The sequence below is a fragment of the Pristiophorus japonicus genome, chromosome 1 (genome assembly GCF_044704955.1).
Source record: "Pristiophorus japonicus isolate sPriJap1 chromosome 1, sPriJap1.hap1, whole genome shotgun sequence".
Classification (NCBI taxonomy): Eukaryota; Metazoa; Chordata; class Chondrichthyes; family Pristiophoridae; genus Pristiophorus; species Pristiophorus japonicus.
This window is the reverse complement of record NC_091977.1, coordinates 418,186,637-418,205,187: the sequence shown is the minus strand read 5'-3', so window position 1 is coordinate 418,205,187 and position 18,551 is coordinate 418,186,637. Positions and strand designations below refer to the sequence as shown.

The window sequence follows — 18,551 nt, the reverse complement described above, 5'->3', positions numbered from 1 at the left end:
GGAATTAACCACTTAAATGCAATTTCCCTATGCTTTGTCTGTACTATTTTACATTCATCTTTTTCAAATACTTATCTTATTCCCTTTTGAATTATATTGTCTATGATTCAACAGCCACTTTTTGGTAAAGTATTCCATATTCTCTTCGTCTGTTGTGTGAAAATAAATCTTCTAACTTTCCCCATCATTATTGTACTGATAGTCTGAAATGTTATGTCTCTTTGTTTCTGATTTACCAACCAGTGGAAACAATCTTTTACAATTTGCTCTCTCAAAACCATTCATTACCGTGGAAACTTCTACTAGATGCACCTTTAACCTCTTTGTTCCAGTGAAAAAAGCCTCAATTTTCTAACCATTCTTTAAAATATATGTCCTGATATTATAATTTTAGTGCATCTTCATTGTACCCTTTCCATGGTTCTGATATAATTTATTTAATAGGGTACTCAGAGCTCCATGCAACACATTAACTGTATCCTAACCAATGCCTTGGACAAATTTAACAAAACTTCCTCACTTTAATATTTTTATGTATAACACCAAGGGATCGAAATTGGGCTCGGTTGCGCAAGTTTTTGGTCGTGATAAAGCATTGCAAATGGTGGAGTATGTGCACATTTTCGACGGGAAAGGCACTGGATGCCATCTTCACAAAGGTGTTTGCGCATGCAGACCTAACGACCACCGGCAGCCTGCAGAGCAGGTAGATGATGACATCAATCAGCATGCAACGCTGATTTGATGCCAGCACTGCCCTTTTGGAGCTCCATGTTCCAGCCTACAGCTATTTTGTTGCAAACTTTAATACAAGTGCCCCCTAGTTAACGGGGCGGCACACTAAAAAACCTTTCAAACAAGTGCCCCCTTGTGTTTTGAGGGCACTAAAAACACAAATTATACAAGTGCCTCCTGGCTAAAAGGCGGGGGGTGGGGGGCGAGTGCGGGGTGGAGGGGGGGCACTAAACCCGACACAATAAACAAATTAAACTTTGACAGTAACTTAAATCAAATCAAAATTTGGCTGCAGGGGGTGATAATGCATGTTCCAGCCTACAACTCTTTTGGGGGGGACAAAATTAACAGTTAGATCAAGTACCCCCCGATCTGGGGGACACTCCAAACATTTTTCAACTGCCCCTTTTAAAAATGTTTTTTGTTTTTTTGTTTTTTTGTGTTTGTTCCAGCCTACAACTCTTTTCGGGGGGGGGAGGGGAACGACAAAATAAACATTAGATCGAGTGCCCCCCAATCTGGGGGACACTCCAGACACTTTTAATTGCCCTCTATTTTTTTCATTTTTTTGTTTTTTTTGTTTTTTTGTGTGGGTTTTTTTTTGTGATTTTTTTGGGGGGCATTAAAATCATATAATTTACAAGTGCCCCCTATAAACGGGGAGGGGCATACTAAAAATCCGGCAATTAAAACAAATGAAACTTTAAAACATAAAATCAAATAAAAATTTGGTTGCCGGGGGTGACGATGCACTCCAGTCCCTCCGGCGCCCACCTCTCGTGGAAGGCCGCGAGCGTACCGGTGGACATCGCGTGCTCCATCTCTAAGGACACCCTGGCCCGGATGTAAGCACGGAAGAGAGGCAGGCAGTCGGGCTGAATGACACCCAACAGCTCTACAACTCTTTTTGAGGACACAAAATAAACATTAGATCAAGTGCCCCCCCGATCTGGGGGACACTCCAAACACATTTAACTGCCCTCTTTTTTTATATTTTTTGTTTTTTTGGGGTTTTTTTGTGGGGTTTTTTGTGATGTTTTGGGGGGGCATTAAAATTATATATTTTACAAGTGCCCCCTATGAAAGGGGAGGAGGACACTAAAAAAAACGGCAATTAAAACAAATTAAACTTTAAAACATGTAAAATCAAATTAAAATTTGGTTGCCAGGGGTGATAATGCACTCCAGTCCCTCCGGCGCCCACCTCTCGCGGAAGGCCGCGAGCATACCAGTGGACACCGCGTGCTCCATCTCTAAGGACACCCTGGCCCGGATTTAACTGCGGAAGAGAGGTAGGCAGTCAGGCTGAACGACCCCCAACAGCTCTACAACTCTTTTGGGGGGGTGAACAAAATAACGTTAGATCAGGTGCCCCCTGATCTGGGGGACACTCCAGACACTTAACTGCTCCATTTTTTAATAAATGTTTTGTTTTGTTTTTTTTTGCTTTTTTTTTCTTTTGTGTTTTATTTTGGGCATTAAAACCATATATTTTACAAGTGCCCCCTATAAAAGGGGAGGGGGACACTAAAACCTGGAAATTAAAACAAATTAAACTTTAAAACATAAAATCAAATTAACTGCCCCTTTTTAAAAAAGTTTTTGTTTCTTTTTTTTTGGTTTTTTTGTGTTTTCCAACAGCTCCACAACTCTTTTGGAGAAAACATAATAAATTAAATCAAGTGCCCCCTGATCTGGGGGACACTCCAAACACTTCTCACATGCCCTTTTTTTGTTTTTGTTTTTGTTTTTTTTTGGTGATTTTTGTGTTTTTTTGGGGGGTTTTTTGGGCACTAAAATCATAATTTTTCAAGTGCCCCCTATAAAAAGGGGAGGGGGACACTAAAACCAGCATTTAAAATAAATTAGGCTTTAGAACATATAAAATCAAATTAAATTTGGTTGCCGGGAGTGATAATGCACTCCAGTCCCTCCGGCGCCTACCTCTCGCGGAAGGCCGTGAGCGTACCGGTGGACACTGCGTGCTCCATCTCCAAGGACACCCTGGTGTTCCAGCCTACAACTCTTTTTGAGTAAACAAAACAAACATTAGATCAAGAGCCCCCCGATCTGGGGGACATTACAAACATTTCAAAAGGCCCTTTTCTTTTTTTTTTCTTTTTTTTTGGTGTTTTTTTGTGGGTTTTTTGGTGTTTTTTTGGGCACTAAAATCATTTTTTTTTCCAAGTGCCCCCTATAAAAGGGGAGGGGGACACTAAAAACCCTGGCAATTAAAACAAATTAAACTTTAAAACATAAAATCAAATTAAAATTTGGTTGCCGGGGGTGATGTTGCTCTCCAGTCCCTCCGACGCCCACCTCTCGCGGAAGGCCGCGAGCGTACCGGTGGACACCGCGTGCTCCATCTCTAAGGACACCCTGGTGTTCCAGCCTACAACTCTTTTCGAGACAAAATAAAACATTTAAATCAAGTACCCCCCAATCTGGGGGGCCACTCCAAACATTTTCCAATGCTCTTTTTTCGTTTTTTTTTGTATTTTTGTAGTTTTTTTGGTTTTTTTGGGGCATTAAAATCGTGAATTTTCCAAGTGCCCCCTATAAAAGGGGAGGGGGACCACTAAAAACCCGGCAATTAAAACAAATTAAACTTTAAAACATAAAATCAAATTAAAATTTAGTTGCCGGGGGTGATGATGCACTCCAGTCCCTCCGGCGCCCACCTCTCGCGGAAGGCCGCGAGCGTACCGGTGGACACCGCGTGCTCCATCTCTAAGGATACCCTGGTGTTCCAGCCTACATCCTCTCTTAACCTCACACAGCTGAACACAATGTTAAACGGCATGATGGACCCCTCCCCCCATCAGCAGTATTTGAAGGGATCATCAACTACTTCCAAATTAGTTGCTGGTTTATTTCAACTGGCTGTTGCAGCAATTCTACATGTTTTGGGTGCTTTTTCTAGGTGGTTAAAGTTTCAATAGTCTATAGGGAGTGGTGTGGCAGGTGCTGAAGAACAGTTTTGCTGATTTAAACGCTTCTGCACAGATCAGTTGCTCCCTGACCTGGGTGGCCAAGTAGGCCTTCTTCTTGGCATTGAGTATGACTGGGAGGATGAAGCGATGCTACAGAGAACAGGACAAGCTGATAGAAGAGGGAGGAGGAAGAGGGGCAGACAGGCTCTCAGCAGAAGTCCATATCTGCAGCGGGTGTTCAGGAAGCAATTCTTGTACCTGAACTTCAGCGACGACCATTGCTTGAGACGTCTGCGCTTCACTAAAGAGGTTGTTACTGAAATCTGCCAACGCTGCAGCCACAACTTCAACCTTAGAGTAGGGCAAGGACTCTATTGCCTGTGGCTGTCAGGGTGACTGTGGCTCTGAGCTTTTATGCCTCTGGCTCCTTCCAAGCTGCTGCTGGAGATATAAGCAACATCTGTAGTGCACTGCTGCATGAGGGAGATCACTGAGGCTCTCTATACAAAGAGAGACATATTCAACTCATTCTCTCTTGCTGGAGAGAAGCAGGCAGAGTGAACATTAGTATTTGCTTGGATTGCAGGCTTCCCCATGGTGCAGGGTGTATTTGAATGTATGCACATTGCTTTGTGTGGACTTCACGTCAACTCTGACATGTACCTGAAAAATAAGGGATTCCACTCCCTCAATGTGTGTCACCACAAACAGCGCATCATGAGGGTCAATGCCCGGTATCCAGGCAGCATCATGATGCGGTCAATCTGCAGCAGTCCTCTGTGCCAGCTGTATTTCAACCACCTTGGCAAACCAAAGGGTGGCTACTGGGCGGCAAGGGTTATCCGCTCACAACATGGCTCATGACTGTGGCGCGCAACCCATGCACATGTGCACAGCACGCATACAATGAAAGCCATACTGCCACAACACAAGTAATCTTATAGAGCAGACCATTGGCATCCTAAAGCAATGATTCCGTTGCCTGGACCGCTCTGGAGGAGCCCTGCAGTACTCGGCTGAGCAGGTCTCAAGATTTATTATGGTATGCTGTATGCTGCACAGCCTGGCCATCATAAGGGAACAGCCTTTGCCACCACCTATCAGGTGAGAAGCTAAGGAGCAGGAGCACAAAGAGGAGGGGGAGGAGGAGGTGGAAGAGGAAAATGGCAGAAGAGGAAGAAGAAGAACGGAGGCTGCAACCGAGACAGCCGCATCCTGCCTGGGCTCTACATGAAGAACTAATTCAAATGTGATACCAGTAACCACAACCCCAATTCCCCATTCTCAACCTTTTCACTTTCAAGCCCACCCCCGTGTTATAAAAATTCTATGAACCCCCATAACAGAACACAAGTATTTTTTCTGTATAAAAATGTATTATTTGTTATTAATAGCTCTATTATAACCTTACTTAAAGAAACATTTATCAAGTCCTAAATTTACGTAAACAAGATACTGCGGATGCTGAAAATCTGAATTCAAACGTTTCAGATTTGACAAAAGGTCATTGGCCTGAAATGTTAATTCTGTTTCTATCTCCACAAATACCGCCTGACCTGCTGAAAATTTCCAGCATTTTCTGCTTCTATCCTAAATTAACATTATGTGCCCATTTGCTGCCCAAGGTATGCTCCACCCCATCAACCATTTGCTTAGTTGGAAATGAACCAGTAGCAACAAGCACAGTGCTCATTACTGGCTCATTTTGTGCACACTTGTTCAGCTTGGATAAAAATTTCAAATCCACTTCCTCCATTTCAGAAACAGAACTTCCCTTTTATTTTAGTACCAAACTCCAACACGGCGGCGAAAGCCATCTACTTGAATTAACACCACCAGTAATGGCGGAGGCAGATGGCACGAGAGAAATGGAGAAATAAACAGGGCCCTGAGCGACTTTACCCATCCCACCTCATCGCCATAAATCCTTTAGTGACAAAGGCTGCCACTTTCCTCCTTCCCCCTCCCCAACCCTTTCATTAATAGCCAGCGGTATCTCAAAGGACACAAGCATACGGACTAGGCCAATCCATCAAAAAGCACATGGCTACAAATATAAAGCTCCGAGTCTGAGCTCTGAGGAAAATCATGATAACGCTTTCAGCTATTTTATTAACTTAGACTGAAGACATTGAAGGAGAGAGTTACACTGGATCTCGATTAGTATGGCCTTGTCGTAGGCCCAGAGACTGGAAATTCTCTTTCTTTCCTTCCACTCCCCCCACCAAAGCCACGTGGCGATGCGTAATCTCTCCATTGATGGCGCTCTTTTCAAACGCGCGAGCGGCTTCCAACCGACACAGGGTGGCTCCGCAAGAGGACAATGTAAAATGTTGAAAGGAATTCTCACTCTACCTCAGCCAATGCAATGCCTGACTAACTCGTGGATTTCCCCATCATTATTTAATAGTTAAAAGTGGCAAGTGGAACGTGGAAGCGAATAGGGCTGGAGGAATAGGGCTGGATCAAAACAAAAACGTAATGAAATAAATACTGCTGTAAAAGTTAGTGGCCCACAAAGGGACTTGTCTAAGCATTCAAATGGTATCCAACAGTAAGAACCTGAATTGACTGCACATGCACAGATTTTATAGCTGAGACTATTCCACTCATCTCAATATATATGGGAGACTAATGATGTTTATGCCTTAAACAATAGGGGGCCAAAATTGCCCCTTTTGTAAGAGCCGTTACCGCCTCAAAGAGACGGTAACGGGTCAGTAAGCACCTACCGCTCAGTCAGGGCGGAGTTACCGACATTTGAGAAATTGCCCTCCTTTATTTATGTGGCAGTGCACGCTACTGCCCTGCCCGTGTTCCTGCCCCGTCGGACACGTGCCAACCCCTTAATGATCGACGATGACCCCCTTTCAGCCCATCGTGGGAAATTGCCCCACAGGAAATTGCAGTGCGAGAAATTGCCCTGTGGGAGCGGATCGGAGGCCACTTGGTGCCCTGGACAGCTTTCCCCGGTGGGAAGCTGCTAGTGGCTGGATGATGCATCTGCCCTTAAACGGGAGGATGCACTGCCACGGCCAGCGTTTTATTTTAATAGTTGTCCGACTCTGAAGCTGACCCGACAGTGGCGGCCAACAGGCAACCTGCACCCCCTCTTCGGTACCGGGCCGTTGGCCAGGATGAAACCGTCCCTGGTGACCCAGTGGGCCCAACTAAACTTTGTGCATAGCTCACAGCTGCCCACTCCTTTAATTGAAGGGAGGGACATTTTGATGCATTAGCGTGACGCGGCATGTCCGCGTCGCGCTAACGACATAAGCACCGCCATGCTTACTGGTGGCTTTCCACCCCGTTCCCAAACGATTTCCACCTCTCAGCCACCCCAAACACTGGGAGAAAAAAATACATTTTAAGACCTCAATTTTGCTCGACTCATGGATTGGAGTGGAGAAAAATCATTTATATCGGTAGGTGAGCCATGTTTCGATTGGGGGCAATTTCGGTCCCTAGGAGTCTCTCCGGTATATTGATGGGACAAACCAATCTTCTCACAAACCTGTAGGGGGCCGTGGATCCCTCGTTGAGAAGCCCTGCAACAGTGCATACAAAAATAAACTAATCATCCTTGTGCATTCCCTTATTGCCTCTGCTTCTCCTAGTGCATCTACGAGGTGCTTCTCCAGTGGCTGTAGCATGGCTGGCGGAAGGCTGCTGACTTTCAGTGGAGAAGAATGCAGATGGCCTTGGAGGACAACCTCGAGCAGCCTGGGCTGGCTGGTTAAGCAACAGCAGAGACACTGGTGGAGTAGTAGGGTTGGGAGCATGAATGCTGTCATCCTGATAGACGGCAACAGGTTTGTACTCCATGGAGCCATTGCCACTCTCCTGGGGCGGCTCATCAGCAATCCTAGTATTCTGTTGGAGAGCAAATTGCTAGAGTGCTGTGACACCCTGCAAACCCTTTAAACAGTGGTTTCCAGAGCCATGATGGCAGCAGTCTGAGCTTCGACTGCAGCACTCAGACTTTGGATGGATGCTGCTTGTGCCGCAATGGAAGCTGAGGCGTCAGATATCAAACACTGCATCATAGGTGGTTCCACAGGTGAGCTGATGGAGGTAACCATGTTGGAAAAGATGGGCTCCAAGCTCTGTGCAAAGCCCTATGCCAAGTTCGTGCTGGACTCCTCCATGCTCCTTTGACATTCAAAGCAGGCTTTCTGGCAGAATTCCAGTGCACCAAGTATTTAAGTATGTACAACATCAGCCTTCTTCTATAGCTTGTCCCATTGAAGTCATCATCTGAATCCTCAGCAGCCTAACATCGATGGTGGGGAGTTATCATTATCAGGGACAAAATAAGCTTTCATTTCAAAAAGCATGGGTTTATCAACGAGAACCTGCATGGATTTGTTAAAGGCAAATCGTGCCTTGATTGAATTCTTTGATGAGGTAACAGAGAATGTTGATCAAGCTCAGCCACACTTTCAGAAGGCATTCGACAATGTGCCACACAGGAGACTTTTTAAGAAGCTGTAATTCCATGGAATTAAGGAGAAAATGGCAGTATGGATACAAACTTGGCTCAGTGACAGGAAGCAAAGGGTGGCGGTGGATGGATGTTATTCAGACTGGGAAGTGCTTTGCAGTGGTGTTTCCCCAAGAGTCAGTTTTGGATCTGATATTCTTTTCAATGTTTATAGATGACCAAGGCTCTGGTATAGGGAGCGCAATATAAAGTTTACAGATGATACAAAACTTGGCAAAGTAATAGATAATGAGGGTCGTTATCGGCTTCAGGATGACATAGATAGGATTGCAAAATGGGCAGAAGCATGCAATGGAGTTCAATCCGGAGAAAATGTGAAGTGATGCACTAATATGGACAGCCAGTATTCTATAAATGGCACGATTTTGGAAAGCGTAGATGAGCAGAGAGACCTTGGTGTCCATATACACACATCCTTAAAGGTGGCAGGGAAAGTTGATAACATGGTTAAAAAAAACAGATGGGTGACTTGGGTTTATAAATAGAGGAATCAAATATAAAAGCAAAGGAATCACGCTAGAATTTTATGGGAGTGAAATTGTCCCTTTTTATAGCCCATTAGTGCTTCCAGGGAGTGCTAATGGGGCGCAATGACATTTTCGCCCGGGGGAGAGGGTACTACCGCCTCCCGGGAAATTGCCCCGGAGGTTTGAGGGCGCTATTCTGGCAGTGCTGCACCTCGCGGTTAGCACCCGGGGCTGGCGCACAACCAACAATGGTGTCATTGCCATGCTCGCCGACCCCTTTCCGACCCACAGGGGATATTGCCTCACCAAGGCTCTGTACAACTGCAGTAAGACCTTCCTGCTCCTATACTCAAATCCTCTAGCTATGAAAGCTAACATGCCATTTGCCTTTTTCACTGCCTGCTGTACCTGCATGTCAAACTTCAATGACTGATGTACCATGAAACCCAGATCTCGTTGCACCTCTCCTTTTCCTAATCTGTCACCATTCAGATAATATTCTGTCTTCCTGTTTTTGCCCCCAAAGTGGATAACCTCACATTTATCCACATTATACTGCATCTGCCATGCATTTGCCCAATCACCTAACCTGTCCAAGTCACCCTGCAGCCTCTTAGCATCCTCCTCACAGCTCACACCGCCACCCACCCATCTGCAAACTTGGAGATATTACATTCAATTCCTTCATCTAAATCATTGATGTATATTGTAAATAGCTGGGGTCCCAGTACTGAACCCTGCAGCAGCCCACTGGTCACTGCCTGCCATTCTGAAAAGGACCCGGTTATTCCAACTCTCTGCTTCCTGTCTGCCAACCAGTTCTCTATCCACGTCAATACATTATCCCCAATACCATGTGCCTTAATTTTGCACACTAATCTCTTGTGTGGGACCTTGTCAAAAGCCTTTTGAAAGCCCAAATACACCACATCCACTGGTTCTCCCTTGTCCACTCTACTAGTTACATCCTCAAAAAATTCTAGAAGATTTGTCAAGCATGATTTCCTTTTCATGAATCCATGCTGACTTGGACCGATCTTGTCATTGCTTTTCAAATGCTCTGCTATTTCATCTTTAATAATTGATTCCAACAATTTCCCCAGCACCGATGTCAGGCTAAACGGTCTATAATTCCCTGTTTTCTTTCTCCTTTTTAAAAAAGTGGTGTTACATTAGCTACCCTCCAATCCATAGGAACTGATCCAGAGTCAATAGAATATTGGAAAATGATCACCAATGCATCCACTATTTTTAGGGCCACTTCCTTACGTACTCTGGGATGCAGCCTATCAGGCCCTGGGGATTTATTGGCCTTTAATCTCATCAATTTCCCAAACACAATTTCCTGACTAATATGGATTTCCTTCAGTCCCTCCTTTTCGCTAGACCCTCGAACCCCTAGTATTTCCGGAATGTTATTTGTGTCTTCCTTATTTAAGACAGATCCAAAGTATTTGTTCAATTGATCTGCCATTTCTTTGTTCTCCATTATAAATTCACCTGATTCTGACTGCAAAGGACTTACGTTGGTCTTCACTAATCTTTTTCTCTTCACATATCTATAGAAGCTTTTGCAGTCAGTTTTTATGTTCCCTGCAAGCTTCCTCTCATACTCTATTTTTCTCCCTCCTAATTAGACCCTTTGTCCTCCTCTGCTGAATTCTAAATTTCTCCCAGTCCTCAGGTTTGCTGCTTTTTCTGGCCAATTTATATGCCTCTTCCTTGGATTTAACACTAGCCCTAATTTCCATTGTTAACCACGGTTGAGCTATCTTCCCCTTTTTATTTTTACTCCAGACAGGGATGTACAATTGTTGAAGTTCATCCATATAATCTATAAATGTCTGCCATTGCCTATCCACTGTCAACCCTTTAAGTATCATTTGCCAGTCTATCCTCACCAATTCACGTCTCATATCATCAAAGTTACCTTTTCTTACGTTCAGGACCCCAGTCTCTGAATTAACTGTGTCACTCTCCATCTTAATAAATAATTCTACCATATTATGGTCACTCTTCCCCAGGGGGCCTCGCACAACAAGATTGCTAATTAGTCCTCTCTCATTATATAACACCCAGTCTAGGATGGCCAGCTCTCTAGTTGGTTCCTCGACATATTGGTCTAGAAAGCCATCCCTAATACACTCCAGGAAATCCTCCTCCACTGCATTGCTACCAGCTTGGTTAGCCGAATCTATGTGTAGATTAAAGTCGCCCATGATAACTGTTGCATCTTTATTGCACACATCCCTAATTTCTTGTTTGATGCCATCCCCAACCTCACTACTACTGTTTGGTGATCTGGACACAACTCCCACTAGTGTTTTCTGTCCTTTGGTATTCCGCAGCTCTACCCATACAGGTTCCACATCATCCAAGCTAATGTCCTTGCGTCGACCGGGCTGCCATTGTGCAGCCTGGCAATCCGTTTTGGGTGCCGAGCTGCTGTCCCGGTCTAACTCGTCTCTGGTTGCCCAGTGGTGGTCACCAAAGGGCCATGCAAGTGTGAAGCGGCCCTCCTCTTAATGGATTGTTACGACTGTTCTCCTTGGAATAGATAGGTTTAGAGGTGACCTAATAAACGTGTTCAAGATGATGAATGGTTTTGATATAGTAAAATGATTCCCTTTGGCGAGTGGGTCAACAACTAAAAGTGATAGATTCAAAATCATTGGCAAAAGGTCTAGAGGGGAGATGAGGAGAATTGTTTTCACAGAGAGTTGTTGGGATCTGGAATGCTCTATCTGGAAGCTGATTCCATAAATAATTTTAAAAGGGATTTGGACAGGAACTTGAGGATGAGGAACTTACCGGGTTATGAAAAAAAGCGGGCATGTGGGATGAAGCACGACTGCTCTTTCAAAGAGCCAGCACAGGCATGACAAGCCGAATGGCCTCCTTCTGCGCTGTAATTTTCTATAATTCTATGATTTAATGCTGACACTATCAGTAGCTTCTCAGTCAGGAGAGATTATGGGATGAGGGAGAACTGCAACGAGAGAAGGATTAGGAATGCCGATGCCCTCTTCAATTGTTACAGCACCATTGGTGGCCGCAGCCACAACAATGGCCCTTCCCATAATGGCCAGTACTATCTCTTCCATGGGAGTTAGAACATGCAGGCTCGTCTCTCCCCCTCCGGTTAGTTCCTGTTACCTCGGTTGTGCACCACCTTCTCCTGCAAGGGGGAAGTGTGTCAGTGAGTGTTGTATAATGTGTTTGAGTGATGTGGCTGTCATGGTTGAATAGCTGCCAGTGTATACAAGCTGTGAGACGTGGGTTTCAGGCTTGCAACAGTGCTAAGTGTATGAGGGTGAGGTGAAGCTATGAATGTTAGGTATGAGTCCTGATTGATGGAGATTGTTGGTAGGTGAGTGATGGGGGTGTGGTGAATTGAGCAGTGGCTAAGGCTTGTGGTGCAGTTGGCAGGCTATGGCATTTGAAGATGCATTCACTAACCTTGATCACATGTGTGAGATCATCAATCTTCTTCCTGCACCGCATTATATTTCTTGGAACTATCCCCCTCATATTGACCTCTGTGGCTATCGCTTCCCACTGCCTTCTGAACAAGTGCCCGGAGGGCCTCCTGAGGATACAGGACATCCCTCCTCCATTCCAGCTCTTCAACCAAGACCTCGAGTGCAGCATACGAAAACCTTGATGCCTGCTCTCTCCCATGGTCAGCCATTGTTAATTGTTGCACAGAACACTATTCCCAATGACCTCAACACATCCAGCAGCCACAATGCACCTCCCCTTTAAGAGGTACAGGCTAGCTTTAAGTAATGCAAGGCACTCATGATATTGGGTCTGCAGCTGCTGTGTGCAGCCAATGAACAGCATGGAGAGTTCTGGCTGCATGCAGAAATCATGGTCATGTGCAGACAGCACCAAATTAGCATCCTGGTTGCATGTCAATCACGCAACCATTTTTCTCCTTCAACTGGATTAGTTGTGGGATTGTGGCCTCTGTGTATTGCTGGAGGAAATTGCTGCTCTCACTTTAGTTCCTGCCTACAGAGGCTTCAATTCCTGCTCTAAGATTAACAACAGCGCTGAGAGGAGAGCATGACCCAGTCCAGTACATTCGCAGCCAGATTTAGGTAAAAGTGGCACTGGGGGAAGTGTGGTCCAGTTGGAGCTGATTTTTGTCAGCAAATGCTGACACCTGTGTCATGTATCTCACATTACTGTATATAACTGTATCTTACCATGCTATACATGACTGTAACTGAATATGACCTGTAACAATAAGCATACCTTACCACCAGGGGTGCACTTGCAGGTGTCCCACTGAGGTATAAAAAGGGAGGTCTCAGGCAAGTGCGGCATTGGAGAGCTGTGAATTAAAGGTGCAGGTCCTGAGTGACCTTGACTTCAGCATGTGCCTCGTGTAAGTCAGTACATTAGAGTCAGGACTTAACAACCTGGACCTAGTCACCAAAAATGTGAGTGCTAATAGCCATGGAGCACACAACCAGTATTAGATATATAATAATCCTGATCTTGGCCTAATGTTTTGACCCCTGAGGTGGGCTGGGGCAGTGGCGAGTGGAGGCAGAGAGGGTGCTATTGCTTCACTTTTGTCCACTACCTTTTACGATGGCCAGATTGTGCTCAGCAGTTAAATAGTTGTGTTTACAGTAAAAGTTTATGGAAGTTATATAGCACAACTACAAGCATTGATGCAGTGATCAACTGCTTATGCACTACATAAAAGAGAAGAAATTCCAATTCCAATGGAATAGATGCACATTACAACATAAGAATAGATACATTAGGTGGAATTTTTGAAATGTGCATCTTTCTAAAAGCAAGAAAAGTAATTCCTCTTTATCTGTCTGAATCAGATTGTTGTCTTATCTTTATCTCAAACTGATATTAATAGAAGGTAATTTTAGTTGGTCTGTTAAATTTAGAAGAAAGATGTCATATGCAAACACATCTTACACTAATTTAGTTAAGCTGAATACCTTCAATGAAACTAAAAGGATTACCACGTAGACAAGACCATCTGTTCTTGGGAATATAATGACTCCTAATACTAAAGCAAGGCATTACAGACTCATGGAGTGCAGAAATAGAGCACAGCTCTTGATAAGGAGATTAATGCTTCATCATTTTTAATGTTTAAACGATATTGGACATGGTTAGATGTGAAGATAGCCTACAAAAATTCATGTATATAGATTCAGATGGAGGAATGCAGTTTATTCTTTTATTTGTCTCCACATTAAAGAGCTGTACAAAATTGTAGATTATCTGTAAGCCTGAGTGCTGTTCTAATGCGCATTGGATAAGGCACAGTTTCATTGACAGTAGATAATCCTGTTTTGTCACTTCAACTATAAACAGGTTATGTAGGCTCAGCTTTGACATATATGAACCTTTCCTGAGAGCAAGGAAAATACAAACCGCTATCGACAAATGAAAATGAATGCCTAAGGGTAAGATAAATAACTGTCCTCTTGTTGTTCAAAAGAAAATTATCCGGAGTCAAGGAATATTTCCAGCTTTCCTCAATGTGGAGAAGATTCTTCACTCAGGTCAGAGCTCGGCACTATGCTGAAGGTTGCCAAGCAACGGAAATCATCCAAATTGAAAATGAGCAGATAAATGAAGGACTACAACTACTTAAGGTAAATGTTAGGCAAGACCATTTTAATAATTCAGCAGTGAGGTGCTCTCTCTCAGTAACAGCTATAGGGTGAGTTATATGATACAGTAGTATTTTTGACATTGTTGTGCAGTCAGTTTTATTTGAAACCACAAAAATTAACAATTCATACAATATTTTACATTGACACTCTCAGACCACTTTGTGCTTGAATAACTTGAAATGCATTTGTAAATCTACCAGAAAAAGTAGACCATACTAAGTGGACTTTAATAAACTGTGGTTTAGCAGAGGATATTATATTGTATTGGTCTGCTTAGAGTCATATTTTCTCTCTTTAATAACATAACAAAAATGGAAGCAAAATGTGGTGTAATGCTGATAGAAAGTGCGGACAGAATGTTTGTCTGGGTTTTGTGCTGCTCTAAGGATTCTTCCTGCTCCAGAATGACTTCATGAACTTTAGCAAACAATGCTGGTGAAATTGCCCCTTTTTATAGCCCAGTTAGTGCCTCCAGGGCAAGACAGTTTTTGCCTGGGGGAGAGGGTTTGCTACCGCCTCCCAGGAAATTGCCCAAGAATTTGTGGAGGCGCTGCCATGGAGCACCTCGATTACACCATTGGCGAGTGCGGCATCCCCTCACTGCCCCATGCTGACCCCTTACCGCTCTGCGGGGGAAATTGCAAAGCTGGTCGACATCTGCTATCGGGGCGGTGCTTAAAGGGGAGGGCCGCTGTGCACTCTGCATGGCCTCTGATGGCCTCCACTGGGCCACCAGGGCAGCTGCCAACCGGGCCAGCTGTCCAGCACCCAAGACGGAGTGCCGGACTACATGATGGTGGCCCAGGCCACTCAAGGGCCACCATTGTCGAGTCGACCCGAGAGTCACCCGACAAAAAAAGATGGCAGCCCAGGGCGCTGGCTCCTCACTCCAGTAGCGCCCCAGTTACCACCTCTAAAAGCAGTGGAGCATGGGAGATTGCGTTCTGCTTCCTTTCAGGGGCGGTAAGGGCAATTCCGTGGCGGGGGGCAGGACTTCCGTGCCGTGCGCTAAAAGTCCTGAGCCTGGAAGGTTACCGCCCAAAATCCAGGCACAGGGCAATCTCGCCCCCAGTATTTTTCACTTCAGGTCAGACCTGAAATTAGTAAACTTAATGAATGTGAAGATTTTGAACTGTCAACACAACGGTGAAAGAATTAGAAGTATAGAGGTGGTTTTGGCTCCAGACTATTGGGGCAATGATTATGTTGCAAAACAGAGTCACGCTTGCTCTGCGGAGACATCAGATGGGATATTATGGAGTTGATAATGTAGTCCCAACATAGCAAATTGTGTGCTGGCTATGTCTGCATCCAACTGAGTTGCCCGTACATGTGCAATAATGTACTGGGAGTACCACGGGAATCAAGAGCCAGTGAAGTGCTGCAAGAGGCCTTCACAACACCAACAGTTTTTCTTATGTTTAAGGTGGTAGACTCCGAAGTTTTTTTCAGGATTTGGCAATTAGAGGCCCCAAAAAATTGCAGGGCAGGGTGGTCCTGCATGGTATAAAGGTAGTTCTGTGAAATAATTTTGTTTTTATCCACCTATTAGTCAATTTCTGTATTTCTCTGTATTTGTTGATTTAACAGCACATAATCTATTTCCATTTACTGGGGTCACCAGGAGTGCATCAGCATTTTCAGTGAGTCCCTGAGCATAAGCCAATATTTAACCCTGGGCCGTATGATAAATTGAGCACATTAATTTTTCAGAGCATCTGTTGAATACATTAATTTTTGTTGCTTACATACAATAAAAGTTTTCTGATGATCGTGAGCTGCATGTGTGAGGAGAACGCAAAAAATCTGCAAAAAGACATAGACAGGCTTTGTGAGTGGGCAAACATTTGGCAGATGGAGTATAATGTTAGAAAGTGTGAGGTCATGCACTTTGACAGAAAAAATCAAAGAGCAAGTTATTATTTAAATGGAGAAAGATTGCAAAGTGCCGCAGTACAGCGGGACCTGGGGGTACTTGGATATGAAGCACAAAAGGATAGTATACAGGTACAGCAAGTGATCAGGAAGGCCAATAGTATCTTGGCCTTTATTGCAAAGGAGATGGAGTATAAAAGCAGGGAAGTCTTGCTACAGCTATACAAGGTATTGGTGAGGCCACACCTGGAATACTACGTGCAGTTTTGGTTTCCATATTTACGAAAGGATATACTTACTTTGGAGGCTGTTCAGAGAAGGTTCACTAGGTTGATTCCGGGGATGAGGGGTTTGACTTATGAGGAATGGTTGAGTAGGTTGGGCCTCTACTCATTGGAATTCAGAAGAATGAGAGGTGATCTTATCGAAATGTATAAGATTATGAGGGGGCTGGACAAGGTGGATGCAGAGAGGATGTTCCACTGACAGGGAAGACTAGAACTAGAAAGCATGATCTTAGAATAAGAGGCCGCCATTTAAAACAGAGATAAGGAGAAATTTCTTCTCTCAGAGGGTTGTAAATCTGTGGAATTTGCTGCCTCAGAGAGCTGTGGAAGTTGGGACATTGAATAAATTTAAGACAGAAATAGACAGCTTCTTAAATGATAAGGGGATAAGGGGTTATGGAGAGCGGGCGGGGAAGTGGAGCTGAGTCCATGATCAGATCAGCCATGATCTTATTGAATGGCGGAGCAGGCTCGAGGGGCTGTATGACCTACGCCTGTTCCTATTTTTTATGTTCTTATGTTCTTATTAATAAAGTTTTCAAAATTGATGTTGATTAAATGACATTTTAGCTCATTGAGAAGCAATAAACAATCATTATTGCAATAGTCATTAGCAGCTGCCAGTTTTTGACTGCCACCAACAAAATCCTAATCTCACAAATCAATTTGTTACTTATGTGAACTATGATGAATAACAGACATTTAGCCCATTTTACCACAAGAGAGGAAGCCATGGCCACTAGATACCTTAGGAATATTGATAATATTTACAAACAGGATGCTCATCTACAGTCACGAGACCAACAGATTACATGGAATACATTTTAGAATCTGGCCTAGAAAGGCATTCCTAATAATATGTACTAATAGGTATCCTACATTACTGTGCTCACAGTGTATGGTTAAGAGTTGGTGCCATACATCTGATGATTAGTCAGGTTAAGTCTAGCCTGTAACTGAGTGCTGGAGCTGCAAGCACACATACAAACCCCGAACTAATGATAATATCTATATAAATCTGGAATTAATCTATTAATCATTGTTGTTGATCTTGAAAAATGAACAGTGTAGCATCAAGCTATGTGGGCTGTTTGGGTGAGAAGGCAATTGGTAATGGGGAAAAATGAGTATATGATATCATTAAGTGCTACATCACATCTGGCATCTGAGAAATAAATTTACGGAAAATAATCTGCATATTATAACAAAAGATGTTGCAATTTACAGAGACACTGGGGGAAGAATTTAACTCATGGTGGTCCATTTTTCACCCAAAAAGAGGGCAGCCAGAATTTGAAGATTGGGAGCAGACCTCGGCCGCCCCACTGACGTCCAAGGCCCCCCTGATGCTATATTTAGGCGGGCCTGTAAATGGATGAGTTGTAAGACCCTGGTGCAAAATTCAGGTATAAATGGGCAGTGCTTGTGCTGTACAAGCTCTACGTAGCTATACCAGGTCTTCTGAGGCCAAACCAGCAGTCCTTAAAGCCGCTCAAAAACGTCAGCAAACTTTTTCAAAATGTTATTTTTGTGGAGTCAGAAGGAGCAGAAGTGCTCGTTCTGTGTCCACAAATATACCATGGGCTGCTGCCGGCCTGGGATCGAAGCCCCCCTCCCACCAGGACATACCTGCGAGCTGAGCCAGCCCCAATTCATCAAGTCTTCAGCGGCCTAACCAGCGGTCCTTTCTGACGTGAGCATGTCATTTATTTCAATCTATATGGAAGTTAAACCCCTCTATTAAAACCACTCTGCCATTGGTAATCTTTGCACTTATATGTTCTGCCACTTCAAAGCTGCTACCAGGGGGCCTATACACAACTCCCACTACTTAAATCGTTTTCTATTTCTTAATTCTACCCCTAAGGTCTCCACTAACTGCTTACCATTTGTTTTATCTTCTCTTATCATTGATGTAATTTCATCCTTAATCATTAAGGCTAAGAGAGGCTTCCCTGTAGAAAAAAATCACCAAAACACAAAAAAAATCCCAATATCTTGTTCACCCCACATAAACATAAATTGCAAAAAGAAAAATAAAAAAAACAATCACACTTACCTGATGTATTAATTCCTTCCCTCAGTGC

The 18,551-nt window shown here is 43.9% G+C and overlaps 1 protein-coding gene across 1 annotated transcript in view; it reads left to right on the top strand.

The window, feature by feature from the left end:
* Positions 1-14,164: 14,164 nt before the first annotated feature.
* Positions 14,165-18,551, top strand: part of rgs20 (regulator of G protein signaling 20) — a 483,710-nt gene continuing 479,323 nt past the window's right edge. The window contains exon 1 of the mRNA XM_070892300.1: positions 14,165-14,281. Coding sequence (XP_070748401.1) covers positions 14,165-14,281 — 117 coding nt within the window. The remainder of the gene's footprint in view (positions 14,282-18,551) is intronic.